The sequence below is a fragment of the Salmo salar genome, chromosome 10, assembly GCF_965601325.2.
Source record: "Salmo salar chromosome 10, fSalSal1, whole genome shotgun sequence".
Lineage (NCBI taxonomy): Eukaryota > Metazoa > Chordata > Actinopteri > Salmoniformes > Salmonidae > Salmo > Salmo salar.
In genome coordinates, this window is record NC_138300.1 from 2,275,001 (window position 1) to 2,292,500 (window position 17,500).

At 44.3% G+C, this 17,500-nt stretch overlaps 1 protein-coding gene across 1 annotated transcript in view; it reads right to left on the reverse strand.

The window, feature by feature from the left end:
- Positions 1 to 17,500, reverse strand: part of oca2 (oculocutaneous albinism II) — a 306,618-nt gene that overhangs the window by 206,262 nt on the left and 82,856 nt on the right. Inside the window, exons 10-13 of the mRNA XM_045687206.2 lie at positions 12,845 to 12,916; positions 11,543 to 11,608; positions 10,436 to 10,492; positions 7,969 to 8,093 (exon numbers count right to left, since the gene is read on the reverse strand). Coding sequence (XP_045543162.1) covers positions 7,969 to 8,093; positions 10,436 to 10,492; positions 11,543 to 11,608; positions 12,845 to 12,916 — 320 coding nt within the window. The remainder of the gene's footprint in view (positions 1 to 7,968; positions 8,094 to 10,435; positions 10,493 to 11,542; positions 11,609 to 12,844; positions 12,917 to 17,500) is intronic.

Here is a 17,500-nt window from a genome sequence, read left to right on the forward strand (position 1 = left end):
TAGGTATTTAGTAAATAAATAATTAAACCCAATTTGGTATTGCTGATTCAACTTGTTAGCCAGGGTTCGTTAAGATAGCCAACAATTTACAACTTTCATTATGAGACTGAAAATAAGATAAGGGTTAATTACATTTACATGATTAGCTTAATCAGGTAATATTAATTACAGAGAAAGGATTTTATAGGTTAGCATGTCATATCACTTAATCCGGCATAGCCAAAGACACGACATATGGTGCCCCTGTGAGGAATCTAAAATAGGATGACGCTTTCATTTTGATTCAGCCTATATAAAATTGAAAAGCAGATTACATAATATACCAAGTTTATTATATACATTATGGGAATTGTAGACTGGAATTATTGGTGCGTGTGTGCTCTGGAGAATCGCCTCCGTGTTGTGCTCTGAGGTAGTCAGTGGGGAGCTTAAACTATACAGTTCTGTATGAGGGCTGATAAAGCTATCTGAGAAATAGCGCGTTTGGCCAAACGCTGGGCTATTTCTGCCTCGCGCGTTTCAGACGCGTGTTGGCTAGGTCATTATTAATTTCTCGAGCGAGGACAAAGAGCCAGCCAATTGAAATTTAGGAGAGATTAGCTTGACCAGCGATAAGTATCTCTCTGTCTCTCTCGCGTTTCGATGCGAGTAGACCACGGTGCATTTCGTTGTTTGCCGCGAGTTCCGGTTAAAACATCATCAAATATCGCCGAAAAGGGTTTGAACATAATACGTTATAAGTAAAACCTTTCCCTTGCCAAGGGAATCCTATGTTGAGCATTTTTCAGGCATAAAGTAGCATTAGCTTGCTCGAGATGCTAAGCTAACAAAAGGGAAAACAGCCATTTTGTTTTTTGCCACATTGTAATTCATCCGACTTGCGGAACGAAAGTCCCGCCCTGGGTACTTCCGTTTGATTTCAGCGTGTGCCAGCAGGGACCTCTGAAGAGTCACCAGTACTTTCCTTCAAGAAGAATTAGTCAGGTGACACTCAAGTCGTTACTCGTGATATCCAGACGGATATCGATGTCTTATTCAATTGAACTAATAAGTGAAATTGCCAGATTTACATTCTCACGTGGATCTTTTAAATAATATCCAAATTGATGAGTTTTCTAAATGAGACATTGTAAACTTTTTTCCACATTAACCTAGATGAATAAACCTCTCAGGTTGATTAAAGTTTAAATCCCAAATAGCCTATACAGGTTTGATTTATCATTAAAATTGATCAATCAGTAAAATTTGGTTTTTGCAAAACCCATTCAGTAATCCAGTACTGACAGAAGTCCCGCCCCCGCAGGAATCCCATGTGGCTTCGGCCCAAGGAAGAAGTGCACCATAGTGGGCGGTGTTCCCAACATTTGAACTACTGTTTACACTTATGATATCCAATCAATGGAGATTGTATGGATTATCATCTCATTCAATTTAATAAGTTAAATTGTTGAACATACCTTAATGTTCTTGCAATCAAATGAGACACTTTTAAACTTCCCATATTAACCTGGATGAAGCAACCTCTCAGGTTAATTCAAGTTTAATACCCAGATAGCCTACCCAGGTATGATTAATCATTGGCATTGATTAATTAATTCAATTTGCTTTTGCAAATTCATTCACGTCCAACTTCCACATTACTGGTACAGTACTGATGGTTCATCAACATCTATGAATAGATTAAACTTGTCTTTGCAGCTTCCAATGAATTCCAAACCCAAACATTGAAAAAAAAAATAGGAAAGTTTTTCCTCTAAATTTTTCTAATAATGTGCAAGCTACCAAAGGAGGTGGTCACCACTCCTCTGCTAATTAGTGAACCTCCACCCATAAAAGGGTTGATCTCTGACCTCAGCAGCGATAACAACCCTAATTATGCCATTAGTGAAAAAACAGCCGAAATTGCGAACGCTCTCCAAAATCAACCATCAAACACAGGCTTTGTGACGGTTCTCTCCACTTTAGCACTTATGTATCGCCATCAAAGGTTGGCATTGGTCCAATACCACAGTGCACAGCTGAAGCACGTGCAAGACATGGCTAACATGAGGGCACAGGTGGAGAGAACTGAGCAACTATTGACAAAAGCATGAAATGAAAACATTCTGCTAGTTGAGGAACTGAATAAATCGGTAGGACAACTGGACCCCTTGAATACCAGTACCAATACCACAGTCAGTCCAGCAACACTCAGTAAGAGGATTAGTAACCTCACAAGTTAAATTGCTATTGATAATAGCGACATAGGAGTCACTCAGAGTGCAACACGGGGAAGGGAATCTCCATTGCACTCTTCCAATGGCACATGCCACTAATAAATACAACCCATTGACCTGAAAATTACCTGACTACATCAGACTCATTCTGAACAAGTTGTAATCTGCCAGGATACCTGGTTTTCTTCCCTTGAAATGCGCGATTGTGTAAGCATAAACGCACATGCACAACGGAACATCCAATTAGGATTTATGCTAGGATTACTTAAGGGTCCAAGCAAAATACCAGCCTTAGTAAAGTTGAACATTTACTTCTAGGCCTTTGACTCTACAGCACTCACCAGTTTTCTAACCAGAAGTCCGCAGGTCATCCCTGTAGACTGCCCAAAACTAGTGCCTTACAGCTGTAGACTTATCATATAGTTGTCAACTTAGGATAGTACCCTAAGCGCCACCCCGCAAATTAGGAAAGCCCTAAATATGACATTAGACAATGCCATGATAGGGTCATTTTGCCAAGACCATGGACGTAGATAGAATACAGTCCAATTAGATGATTAAGGTGGCATAACTATATTTTGTTTTGTTTATGCTTTCATTCATTTTGTTTCATTTTCTTCGGCACATAGAAAGTGATAAAGCCATAAACAACTCCCCCATACAACCATCAGTTAGTGCCACAACGCCGCTCATTTGGGAGGAAATGTAATGATATATTTCATGAGTGTGTGTGCGTTGTTAACGTCTGCCTAAGTTACTGCCCAGATATTCCAGTCTGGACGACCAGACGACGGGTCCGGAACGGCGATCCCAATCCGGACATCCGCTGCCGAGCCATGGAACGGACTTCTTCATTTGCAGAGACCCTACCCGGGTCGACCACCAGAGGGGGGACTGCAATAGCAACCACCAACTGGACATCTGCTGCCCAGCCTTGGAGCGGACTTCTTCATTTGCAGACACCCTACCCGGGTCGACCGCCAGATGGGGACCACAACGATGATCCACAACCAGGACAACCCACGTTCATTTTTATGTTGGTTTACAACATGCAGTTTAACCTGTTAGGGCTAGGGGGCAGTATTGACACGGCTGGATAAAAAACATACCCGATTTAATCTGGTTACCACTCCTACCCAGTAACTAGAATATGCATATACTTATTACATATGGATAGAAAACACCCTAAATTTTCTAAAACTGTTTGAATGGTGTCTGTGAGTATACAGAACTCAAATGGCAGGTCAAAACCTGAGAGATTCCTTTACAGGAAGTGGCCTGTCTGACCATTTCTTGAACTTCTTTTCCATCTCTATCATTTACTAAGGATCTCTGCTCTAACGTGACACTTCCCACGTCGTCCATAGGCGCTCAGAGCCCGGGAAAAAACAGAATGTCATCATTCCAGCCCCAGGCTGAAACACATTATCGCCTTTCTCAAGTGGCCGATCAAGGGACACTGGCTTATGCGCGTGACCCCGACCGCCCCCGCCTTTGGGATTTTTTCCTCTGTTTGCCGAAAAGGAGATTCCCTGTCGGAATATTATCGGTTTTCTACGAGAAAAATTTCGTAAAAATGTATTTTAAACAGCGGTTGACATGCTTCGAAGTACGGTAATGGAATATTTAGAATTTTATTGTCACGAATTGCGCCATGCGCGCGACACTTCTTTACTATTTCGGATAGTGTCTGGAAGGCACGAACAAAACGCCGCTATTCGGATATAACGATGGATTATTTTGGACCAAACCAACATTTGTTATTGAAGTAGCAGTCCTGGGTGTGCATTCTGACGAAGACAACAAAAGGTAATCAAACTTTTATAATAGTAAATATGATTATGGTGAGTGCTAAACTTGCCGGGTGTCTAAATAGCGAGCCCGTGATGCCTGGGCTATGTACTTAGAATATTGCAAAATGTGCTTTCACCAAAAAGCTATTTTAAAATCGGACATATCGAGTGCATAGAGGAGGTCTGTATCTATAATTCTTAAAATAATTGTTATGCTTTTTGTGAACGTTTATCGTGAGTAATTTAGTAAAATGTTAGCGAATTCCCCGGAAGTTTGCGGGGGGTATGCTAGTTCTGAACGTCACATGCTAATGTAAAAAGCTGGTTTTTGATATAAATATGAACTTGATTGAACAAAACATGCATGTATTGTATAACATAATGTCCTAGGGTTGTCATCTGATGAAGATCATCAAAGGTGAGTGCTGCATTTAGCTGTCTTCTGGGTTTTGGTGACATTATATGCTGGCTTGAAAAATGGGTGTCTGATTATTTCTGGCTTGGTACTCTGCTGACATAATCTAATGTTTTGCTTTCGTTGTAAAGCCTTTTTGAAATCGGACAGTGTGGTTAGATTAACGAGAGTCTTGTCTTTAAATAGCTGTAAAATAGTCATATGTTTGAGAAATTGAAGTAATAGGATTTTTAACGTTTTGAAAATCGCGCCACAGGCTGCCAGTGGCTGTTACGTAGGTGGGACGAATTCGTCCCGCCCAGCCCAGAGAGGCTAAGGGAAAAGGGGGGTGCAACTCAATAGGAAGGTGTTCATAATGTTCAACTCAATAGGAAGGTGTTCAACCCAATAGGAAGGTGTTCAACTCAATAGGAAAGTGTTCAACTCAATAGGAAGGTGTTCAACTCAATAGGAAGGTGTTCAACTCAATAGGAAGGTGTTCAACTCAATAGGAAGGTGTTCAACTCAATAGGAAGGTGTTCTAATGTTCAACCCAATAGGAAGGTGTTCATCTCAATAGGAAGGTGTTCATCTCAATAGGAAGGTATTCAACTCAATAGGAAGATGTTCAACTCAATAGGAAGGTGTTCATAATGCAAGCGTCCCACCTAGCCCATAGAGGTTAATCGCAAGATTGAACCCAACATGGGGGGACTGTCATGACGTTGGCCTGTGGGTAAGGTTTATGACCCCCCCCCCCCCATAAATACCTTTCTCCCTTCCCCTCTCTGACCCTACTGAAGGACTTGAATAGCCTGTGTTAAATATAGAGAGTCTGGGAACATCAAACAAATGGGGAAAAGGAACCATATTTTGGTAATAAAACCAGTTGGAAATATGCTTGGGAACGTAATGAGTGTGTATGTCAGTTCGGTTGTCATCTGAGACATTATGACTGATGACAGGACGACATAAACTGTACCTGGGAAAGTATACACCCTCTAGTTATCAGAGTCACATGGAAGTGTTATGCAATTGAAATGTTTGATATTGAAATTGTTTGTTAGGAGATTAAATGTAATTTTAGCTTCCAAATGAGAGAATTGGGTTTTCATAAGTAAAGTGCCCTGCTTGATCAGTGGCCCACCCCTGTGAAGAGACAGGGGTTATAAACGATGAAACACATCCTTCCCCCTCTCCACTATATAAGCCTTTGACGAAAAGATAACCACGTGGTTCCAGTACGTGAGGTCTGCAGCCTCTACGTTAGAAGGACACACGTCAAGTACAGAACTAAGCCAACCTCGGCGTGAGCTTTGGTGGCGAATGGTATGAACTTTGAGCTTATTCACTACAGAAGTGATACTTCCTAGCCGTTGAGTTAGCAGCGGCCGCTGTAGACGGGGGCTAGGAAAGGACGGACGACGGATCCAGTCTAACAGACGGACGAAGATACCACCACGTATCCAATTTACCACCAGAGACATTCTTCCGAGGATAGGAAGATCTGTTGGCCAACCCGGCCAGCATCTACGACCAATATACCGAAGCGCAGCTCAGAGTAAATATTTATTGCATTTTCCTTTTCCAAATGGGCGGTAATTTAGTAATGCATAAGATAATGTATTTACGTTAGCATAGCTGCTGTTTCTTCGTTCCTAAGTCTTCCCGCTCTTTTATTCAAGCCCAACCCCCTTTCCTTTGTGTAACCAGCTTTCATACAGGTTCCGTCTACCAGGGATGTTTTCTGTATGATATCATTTGTATTCTGTATGATTAGTTTAGGTATTTAGTAAATAAATAATTAAACCCAATTTGGTATTGCTGATTCAACTTGTTAGCCAGGGTTCGTGAAGATAGCCAAGAATTTACAACTTTCATTATGAGACTGAAAATAAGATAAGGGTTAATATTGACTGCTACCGATGTAAAGTATTACTAAGTATTTTAAGAGTTTATTCGGAAGATAACGGCTCTATAAACGTTCTTCCGTGGTGCCCCGACTTTCTAGTTAATTACATTTACATGATTAGCTTAATCAGGTAATATTAATTACAGAGAAAAGATTTTATAGGTTAGCATGTCATATCACTTAATCCGGCATAGCCAAAGACACGACAACACTGTACCTGATGGTAACAGCTATGGGTTTACACTGTACCTGATGGTGACAGCTGTACCCGATGGTGACAGCTGTACCCGATGGTGACAGATGTACCCGATGGTGACAGATGTACCCGATGGTGACAGATGTACCCGATGGTAACAGCTGTACCCGATGGTAACAGCTGTACCCGATGGTAACAGCTGTAGCTGATGGTAACAGCTATGGGTTTACACTGTACCTGATGGTGACAGCTATGGGTTTACCCTTTACCCGATGATAACAGCTGTACCCGATGGTAACAGCTGTACCCGATGGTAACAGCTGTACCTGATGGTAACAGCTGTACCTGATGGTTATTACACTGTACCTGATGGAAACAGCTGTACCTGATGGTTATTACACTGTACCTGATGGTAACAGCTGTACCTGATGGTAACAGCTGTACCTGATGGTTATTACACTGTACCTGATGGTACAGCTGTACCTGATGGTTATTACACTGTACCTGATGGTAACAGCTGTACCTGATGGTAACAGCTGTACCTGATGGTTATTACAATGTACCTGATGGTGAAAGCTGTACCTGATGGTAACAGCTGTACCTGATGGTTATTACACTGTACCTGATGGTAACAGCTGTACCCGATGGTAACAGCTGCAGCTGATGGTAACAGCTGTACCTGTTGGTTATAACACTGTACCTGATGGTAACAGCTGTACCTGATGCTAACAGCTGTACCCGATGCTAACAGCTGTACCCGATGCTAACAGCTGTACCCGATGGTAACAGCTGTACCTGATGGTTATAACACTGTACCTGATGATAACAGCTGTACCTGATGGTAACAGCTGTACCCGATGGTAACAGCTATGGGTTTACACTGTACCTGATGGTAACAGCTGTAGCTGATGGTAACAGCTGTAGCTGATGGTTATAACACTGTACCTGATGGTTATTACGCTGTAGCTGATGGTAACAGCTGTACCGGATGGTAACAGCTGTACCCGATGGTAACAGCTGTACCCGATGGTAACAGCTATGGGTTTACACTGTACCCGATGGTAACAGCTATGGGTTTACACTGTACCTGATGGTAACAGCTGTACCTGATGGTAACAGCTATGGGTTTACACTGTACCTGATGGTAACAGCTGTACCTGATGGTAACAGCTATGGGTTTACACTGTACCTGATGGTAACAGCTATGGGTTTACACTGTACCTGATGGTAACAGCTGTACCTGATGGTAACAGCTGTACCTGATGGTTATTACACTGTACCTGATGGTAACAGCTGTACCTGATGGTTATTACACTGTACTTGATGGTTATTACACTGTCCCTGATGGTAACAGCTGTCCCTGATGGTAACAGCTGTCCCTGATGGTAACAGCTGTACCCGATGGTAACAGCTGTACCTGATGGTAACAGCTGTACCTGATGGCTACTACACTGTACCTGATGGTAACAGGAGTGAAGAGCATCATAGTAGTGACATTGTCCAGGAAGGCAGACAAGATGGCTGCTATGAGACACAGGATGATGATCATGGGCCAGACCTTTCCTCTGGACAGCTGGTAGGCCTGGAGGGGGGAGAGGAGACATGTTAAAGATTCACTAAATATTATTACACCGAAAATATCCACTAAATATGATTTAACCTAAAATATTCACTACATGAGGGTGGAGTGAGGATGAGGGTGGAGTGAGGATGAGGGGATGAGGGTAGAGAGAGGATGAGAGTGGAGAGAGGATGAGAGTGGAGAGAGGATGTGACTGGGATAATACCACAGAGCCTGCATACCAATTGGCACCTGCTTCCTGATATAGTGCATTGCGTTTGACCCACTGGGTTCTGGTCAAAAGCAACGCAATATATAGGAAATAGGAAGTCATTTATGACAGGGCTGTGAGACCTCTCTACCTCTCTACCTCCCTCTGATCTCAGACCTCTCTACCTCACCCTGATCTCAGATCTCTCTACCTCACCCTGATCTCAGACCTCTCTACCTCACCCTGATCTCAGACCTCTCTACCTCACCCTGATCTCAGACCTCTCTACCTCTCCCTGATCTCAGACCTCTCTACCTCTCCCTGATCTCAGACCTCTCTACCTCACCCTGATCTCAGACCTCTCTACCTCACCCTGATCTCAGACCTCTCTACCTCTCCCTGATCTCAGACCTCTCTACCTTCCTCTGATCTCAGACCTCTCTACCTTCCTCTGATCTCAGACCTCTATACCTCTCCCTGATCTCAGACCTCTCTACCTCTCCCTGATCTCAGACCTCTCTACCTCTCCCTGATCTCAGACCTCTCTACCTCCTCCTGATCTCAGACCTCTCTACTTCACCCTGATTTCAGACCTCTCTACCTTCCTCTGATCTCAGACCTCTCTACCTTCCCCTGATCTCAGACCTCTCTACCTCTCCCTGATCTCAGACCTCTCTACCTCTCCCTGATCTCAGACCTCTCTACCTCTCCCTGATCTCAGACCTCTCTACCTCCCCCTGATCTCAGACCTCTCTACCTTCCTCTGATCTCAGACCTCTCTACCTTCCTCTGATCTCAGACCTCTCTACCTTCCTCTGATCTCAGACCTCTCTACCTCTCCCTGATCTCAGACCTCTCTACCTCTCCCTGATCTCAGACCTCTCTACCTCTCCCTGATCTCAGACCTCTCTACCTCCCCCTGATCTCAGACCTCTCTACCTTCCTCTGATCTCAGACCTCTCTACCTCCCTCTGATCTCAGACCTCTCTACCTTCCTCTGATCTCAGACCTCTCTTCCTCCCTCTGATCTCAGACCTCTCTACATTTCTTCCTCTTGGGAGCAGTTTCCTGTCTTTTAACATAAGACAAAATATGAATTTCAAGACTTTCCATAGCTGGATGACCCATTCTACATGATTTCTATCTATTTTAGTGTGCCACCGTAACGTGGCTTGTTATGTTTCCATGTGTATTAAATGTTTATGTATTCTAATTGGTTGGTTCAAGTCAGATGTCATTAAGATATAATGTCATTGGCTATGTTTCCAGATAGGGCGGGAGATGGCGAACGTAAATGATTCCCAGTCTGATCATTCTGTGCCGGCGGTATGTCCTGTTTTAACACTGTCACTGTGTACATTAATAACGGGTCTCTAAATATGTACGGTGTCCTGTTAGACACTATGAGCCAGTTTAATAATGCATTTATTTATTAGACACTGCTAAAAGAGAGTACGATTACATCTGTTACACCAGGAAGAATTTTGCATCGTCTAATTTTACTTCACAACGTTATAAGGGGCCTCAGTATCCAACCATACATTATAGAAAAAATCATTTTAACACATCCTGTCTGCCGGTACATTTAGAGTCATTCAGGACAGTGGTTAGACCTACTGGAAGGCAACATTTAGAGTCATTCAGGACAGTGGTTAGACCTACTGGAAGGCAACATTTAGAGTCATTCAGGACAGTGGTTAGACCTACTGGAAGGCAACATTTACAGTCATTCAGGACAGTGGTTAGACTTACTGGAAGGGAACATTTAGAGTCACTCAGGACAGTGATTAGACCTACTGGAAGGCAACATTTAGAGTCATTCAGGACAGTGGTTAGACCTACTGGAAGGTAACATTTAGAGTCATTCAGGACAGTGGTTAGACCTACTGGAAGGTTAGAGTCATTCAGGACAGTGGTTAGACCTACTGGAAGGTAACATTTAGAGTCATTCAGGACAGTGGTTAGACCTACTGGAAGGCAACATTTAGAGTCATTAAGGACAGTGGTTAGACCTACTGGAAGGCAACATTTAGAGTCATTAAGGACAGTGGTTAGACCTACTGGAAGGTAACATTTAGAGTCACTCAGGACAGTGTCACTGTTGACCAACCTTCACAGCACAGTAGTCAAAGAAGCCAGTTGACCAACTCACCTTCACAGCACAGTAGTCAAAGAAGCCAGTCTCTGAGAAGATGGCAACTAGAATCATCTGTAAGGGAAAGAGGAAACCTGTTATAATACAGAGAACTAGAATCATCTGTAATCCTAATACAGAGAACTAGAACATCTGTACTCATAATACAGAGAACTAGAACCACCTGTAATCCTAATACAGAGAACTAGAATCATCTGTAATCCTAATACAGAGAACTAGAACATCTGTACTCATAATACAGAGAACTAGAACCATCTGTAATCATAATACAGAGAACTAGAACCATCTGTAATCCTAATACAGAGAACTAGAACCATCTGTAATCATAATACAGAGAACTAGAACCATATGTAATCCTAATACAGAGAACTAGAACCATTTGTAATCGTTATACAGAGAACTAGAACCATCTTTAATCGTAATACAGAGAACTAGAACCATATGTAATTGTAATACAGAGAACTAGAACCATCTGTAATCCTAATACAGAGAACTAGAACCATCTGTAATAATAATACAGAGAACTAGAACCATCTGTAATCATAATACAGAGAACTAGAACCATATGTAATCATAATACAGAGAACTAGAACCATCTGTAATCATAATACAGAGAACTAGAACCATCTGTAATCGTAATACAGAGAACTAGAACCATATGTAATCCTAATACAGAGAACTAGAACCATCTTTAATCGTAATACAGAGAACTAGAACATCTTTAATCGTAATACAGAGAACTAGAACCGTCTGTAATCCTAATACAGAGAACTAGAACCATCTGTAATCGTAATACAGAGAACTAGAACCATCTGTAATCATAATACAGAGAACTAGAACCATCTGTAATCGTAATACAGAGAACTAGAACCATATGTAATCCTAATACAGAGAACTAGAACCATCTATAATCATAATACAGAGAACTAGAACCATCTGTAATCATAATACAGAGAACTAGAACCATATGTAATTGTAATACAGAAAACTAGAACCATCTGTAAACCTAATACAGAGAACTAGAATAGGTCTGTAGTATAAAGTAGTGCACTATATAGGTAATAGGGTGCCATTTGAGACTCAGCCAAGGCGTGACTGACTTACCATGCCAAACAGAAGAGCCAGAGTCTCATAGTCGATCCACTCCACCACAGTGCTCAGACTGGGACGCTGTAAGACAGACAGAGAGAAACTAAATGATTCTGCTAGCCAATAGACAGAGGAACTAAATGATACCGCTAGCCAATAGACAGAGGAACTACATGATAGCTAGCCAATAGACAGAGGAACTAAATGATACCGCTAGCCAATAGACAGAGGAACTAAATGATACCGCTAGCCAATAGACAGAGGAACTAAATGATAGCTAGCCAATAGGCAGATGAACTAAATGATAGCTAGCCAATAGACAGAGGAACTAAATGATACCGCTAGCCAATAGACAGAGGAACTAAATGATAGCTAGCCAATAGGCAGATGAACTAAATGATAGCTAGCCAATAGACAGAGGAACTAAATGATACTGCTTGAAAATAGGCAGATGAACTAAATGATAGCTAGCCAATAGACAAAGGAACTAAATGATACTGCTAGCCAATAGACAGAGGAATTAATGATACCAATAGCCAATAGACAGAGGAACTAAATGATAGCTAGCCAATAGACAGAGTAACTAAATGATAACTAGCCAATAGACAGAGGAACTAAATGATACTGCTAGCCAATAGGCAGATGAACTAAATGATAGCTAGCCAATAGACAGAGGAACTAAATGATACCGCTAGCCAATAGACAGAGGAACTAAATGACAGCTAGCCAATAGACAGATTAACTAAATGATAGCTTGCCAATAGACAGAGGAACTAAATGTTACCGCTAGTCAATAGACAGAGGAACTAAATGATACCGCTAGCCAATAGACAGAGGAACTAAATGATAGCTAGCCAATAGACAGAGGAACTAAATGATACCAATAGCCAATAGACAGAGGAACTAAATGATACTGCTAGCCAATAGACAGAGGAACTAAATGATAGCTAGCCAATAGACAGAGGAACTAAATGATAGCTAGCCAATAGACAGAGGAACTAAATGATAGCTAGCCAATAGACAGAGGAACTAAATGATACCAATAGCCAATAGACAGAGGAACTAAATGATAGCTAGCCAATAGACAGAGGAACTAAATGATAACTAGCCAATAGACAGAGGAACTAAATGATAGCTAGCCGATAGACAGAGGCACTAAATGCTAGCTAGCCGATAGACAGAGGAACTAAATGCTTTGTCTGTTGATACACAGTATGTATCAGTAGAAAATATACCTCTGTTTACAGTCTGTCACTAACTAGAATATAACATTGATTATTAAGTTAACACAGTGAAAAAGAGGTAGTGAAGTCTTACATCTCCGATCATGGCCAGAGCAGCCAGGGCAGCCAGGGATCCCAACATGGCCGCCAGAGTACGGTGGACAATCTGACAACACAGAGAAAACAGTCAATTTGTTAGTTATCAAGATAATTCAATATCTGCCAACACAAAACAGTCCCCATGATTTAATTTCAGATAAAGTTTCAGAGCGAGCGTAATGTTCATTTCTGATTGTTTATTTCCCTTTTGTTTGTTGTCCATTATTATTGTCTAAGCCCTTTGAATTGAATTGAATTGAATTGCGATAGAGAGAGAGAGAGAGAGAGAGAGAGAGAGAGAGAGAGAGAGAGCAAGAGAGCGAGAGAGAGCGAGAGAGCGAGAGAGCGAGAGAGCGAGAGAGCGAGAGAGCGAGATAGCGAGAGAGCGAGAGAGCGAGAGAGAGCAAGAGAGAGAGAGCAAGAGAGAGAGCAAGAGAGAGAGAGCAAGAGAGAGAGAGCACGAGAGAGCAAGAGAGAGAGAGCACGAGAGAGCAAGAGAGAGAGAGCACGAGAGAGAGAGAGCACGAGAGAGAGCGAGAGAGAGCGAGAGAGAGCGGGATAGAGAGAGCGAGAGAGAGAGAGAACAAGAGAACAAGAGAGCAAGAGAGAGAGAGAGAGAGAGAGAGAGAGAGAGAGAGAGAGATCGAGAGGGTGAAAGAAGTGAAGTGGCCCCAGCTCTGGTGCCCAAACACTAGGCATGCCCTTGAGCTGTTGTCAGAGGACAGACTAGACTTCCCCAGCCACATCTTAATTCACACAGGCACAAATGACTTGAGGGCCCAGCAGGAAAGGGTGGCCACAGCACTCAAGGGAGTGATTGAAAAAGCTTCTTCCACTTTCCCCCAACGCACAAGTGGTTATCTCCACCCTGCTACCAAGAAAATACTTTCACCCTGCCACCATACAGCGGGTCAATGCAAGCATTTCCCAGGACTGTGCCCCAAAACCTAACGTCTACCTGGCCCACCACTCCACCTTGGACTTGAACAGCCTTTACGACCAGGTCCACCTCTACAAGGCAGCAATCCCAACTTTTGCCAGGACCCTGAAGGACGTCACCATCAACCGTAGCCCCAGCACCTCACACAGGAGCAACGGGCACCCAGCCCAGACCAGCGAGATACCTTCCCAGACCAGCGAGATACCTTCCCAGACCAGCGAGACCCCCTCCCAGACCAGCGAGACCCCCTCCCAGACCAGCGAGACACCCTCCCAGACCTGCGAAAGCCCCTCCCAGACCAGCGAGACCCCCTCCCAGACCAGCGAGACCCCCTCCCAGACCAGCGAGACACCCTCCCAGACCAGCGAGATACCCTGCGAGACACCCTCCCAGACCAGCGAGACCCCCTCCCAGACCCCATCCCAGACCAGCCAGACCCCCTCCCAGACCAGCGAGACACCCTCCCAGACCAGCGAGATACCCTCCCAGACCTGCGAGACACCCTCCCAGACCAGCGAGATACCCTCCCAGACCAGCGAGACACCCTCCCAGACCAGCGAGATACCCTCCCAGACCTGGGAGACACCCTCCCAGACCAGCGAGATACCCTCCCAGACTTGCGAGACACCCTCCCAGACCAGCGGGACCCCCTCCCAGACCCCCTCCCAGACCAGCGAGACCCCCTCCTGAAGGACCTGCACCGAGAGAACCCACAACAAGAGGACCTACACCCAGACCACAACATCACCATCCACACCAAGGCCAGCTAAAACCACCCCAAACAAACCCTGGCCACACCCCAACCAGCTAAGACCACCCCAAACAAACCCTGGCCACACCCCAACCAGCTAAGACCACCCCAAACAAACCCTGGCCACACCCTATAAAGGCCCTCCCATATCAGACCTATGCCCCTTCTGCCCACCCCATGCCCCCGTCCCTGGGGCAAGGACCTCAACATGACAGCAGGACATATGCCCAGGCTGTGAGCAGAGCAACAGGCCCAACCCCCACTATTACACCTGCCCAAGCCCCATCCTGCAACCTAAGAGGTATGTATCAGATGCTCAACATGCTCTGATCACACCTACTGTGATGGTCCGGGGCCTAAACCATACCAAAACAACACTATGGAACACAAAGCTTTTACTATATCATCCTGGAATATACAAGGTCTGAGGTCATCTGCCTTTGGCCTAAAGAGCAAGGAACCCAGACTTCATCAAAGAAATCAGAAATAAAGACATTGTCATCCTACAAGAAACCTGGTATAGAGGAGATAGACCCACTGGTTACCCTCTAGGTTACAGAGAGCTGGTAGTCCCATCCACCACACTACCAGGTGGGTGGTATAGAGGAGACGGACCCACTGGTTGTCCTCTAGGTTACAGAGAGCTGGTAGTCCCATCCACCACACTACCAGGTGGGTGGTACAGAGGAGACGGACCCACTGGTTGACCTCTAGGTTACAGACAGCTGGTAGTCCCATCCATCAAACGACCAGGTGGGTGGTATAGAGGAGACGGACCCACTAGTTGCCCTCTAGGTTACAGAGAGCTGGTAGTCCCATCCATCAAACTACCAGGTAAGAAACATGGTATAGAGGAGACGGACCCACTGGTTGCCCTCTAGGTTACAGAGAGCTGGTAGTTCCATCCACCAAACTACCAGGTGGGAGGTATAGAGAATACGGACCCACTGGTTGCCCTCTAGGTTACAGAGAGCTGGTAGTTCCATCCACCAAACTACCAGGTGGGTGGTATAGAGGAGACGGACCCACTGGTTGCCCTCCAGGTTACAGAGAGCTGGTAGTCCCATCCACCACACTACCAGGTGGGTGGTATAGAGGAGACGGACCCACTGGTTGCCCTCTAGGTTACAGAGAGCTGGTAGTCCCATCCACCAAACTACCAGGTGGGTGAAATAGAGGAGACGGACCCACCGGTTGCCCTCTAGGTTACAGAGAGCTGGTAGTCCCATCCACCAAACTACCAGGTGGGTGGTATAGAGGAGATGGACCCACTGGTTGCCCTCTAGGTTACAGAGAGCTGGTAGTCCCATCCACCACACTACCAGGTAAGAAACATGGTATAGAGGAGACGGACCCACTGCTTGCCCTCTAGGTTACAGAGAGCTGGTAGTCCCATCCACCAAACTACCAGGTGTGAAACAGGGAAGGGACTCAGGAGGTGTAATGGATATGCTAATTTGGTATAGAGCAGACCTAACCTACTCTATTAAATTCATCAAAACAGAAACATTTTGCATCTGGCTAGAAATTAATAAGGAAATGATCTCAACAGAGAAAAACATCCTCCTGTGTGCTACCTATATCCCCCCACTAGAATCCCCATACTTTAATGAAGACAGCTTCTCCATCCTACCTATATCCCCCCACTAGAATCCCCATACTTTAATGAAGACAGCTTCTCCATCCTACCTATATCCCCCCACTAGAATCCCCATACTTTAATGAAGACAGCTTCTCCATCCTACCTATATCCCCCCACTAGAATCCCCATACTATAATGAAGACAGCTTCTCCATCCTACCTATATCCCCCCACTAGAATCCCCATACTTTAATGAAGACAGCTTCTCCATCCTACCTATATCCCCCCCACTAGAATCCCCATACTTTAATGAAGACAGCTTCTCCATCCTACCTATATCCCCCCACTAGAATCCCCATACTTTAATGAAGACAGCTTCTCCATCCTACCTATATCCCCCCCACTAGAATCCCCATACTTTAATGAAGACAGCTTCGACCTTCCTACCTATATCCCCCCACTAGAATCTCCATACTTTAATGGAGACAGCTTCCTCATCCTACCTATATCCCCCCCACTAGAATTTCCATACTTAAATGAAGACAGCTTCTCCATCCTACCTATATCCCCCCCACTAGAATCCCCATACTTTAATGAAGACAGCTTCTCCATCCTACCTATATCCCCCCACTAGAATCTCCATACTTTAATGAAGACAGCTTCTCCATCCTACCTATATCCCCCCACTAGAATCCCCATACTTTAATGAAGACAGCTTCTCCATCCTACCTATATCCCCCACTAGAATCCCCATACTTTAACAATGACAGCTTCTCCATCTTAGAGGGAGAGCTCAACCATTTCCATGCCCAGGGACATGTACTAGTCTGTGGTGACCTAAATGCCAGAACTGGACAATAACCTGACACCCTCAGCACACAGGGGGACAAACACCTGCCTGCAGGTGGTAGCATTCCCTCCCCCATATGCCCCCCTAGACACAACTACGACAACATAACCAACAAAAACAGGTCACAACTCCTGCAACTCTGTTGCACGCTGGGTCTCTACATAGTCAATGGTAGGCTTCGAGGGGACTCCTACGGTAGGTACACCTATAGCTCATCTCTTGGCAGTAGTACTGTAGACTACTTTATCACTGACCTCAACCCAGAGTCTCTGAGAGCGTTCACAGTCAGCCCACTGACACCTCTATCAGATCACAGCAAGATCACAGGTCTACTTGAACAGAGCAATACTCAATCATGAAGCATCAAAGCCAAAGGAACTGAATAATATTAAGAAATGCTATAGATTGAAAGAAAGTAGTGTGGAAACCTGCCAACAACAAACCCAAACCCTTCTAGACAATTCCTTGACAAAATGTTTCACTGTAACAGTGAAGGTGTAAACTTGGCAGTAGAAAACCTAAACAGTAT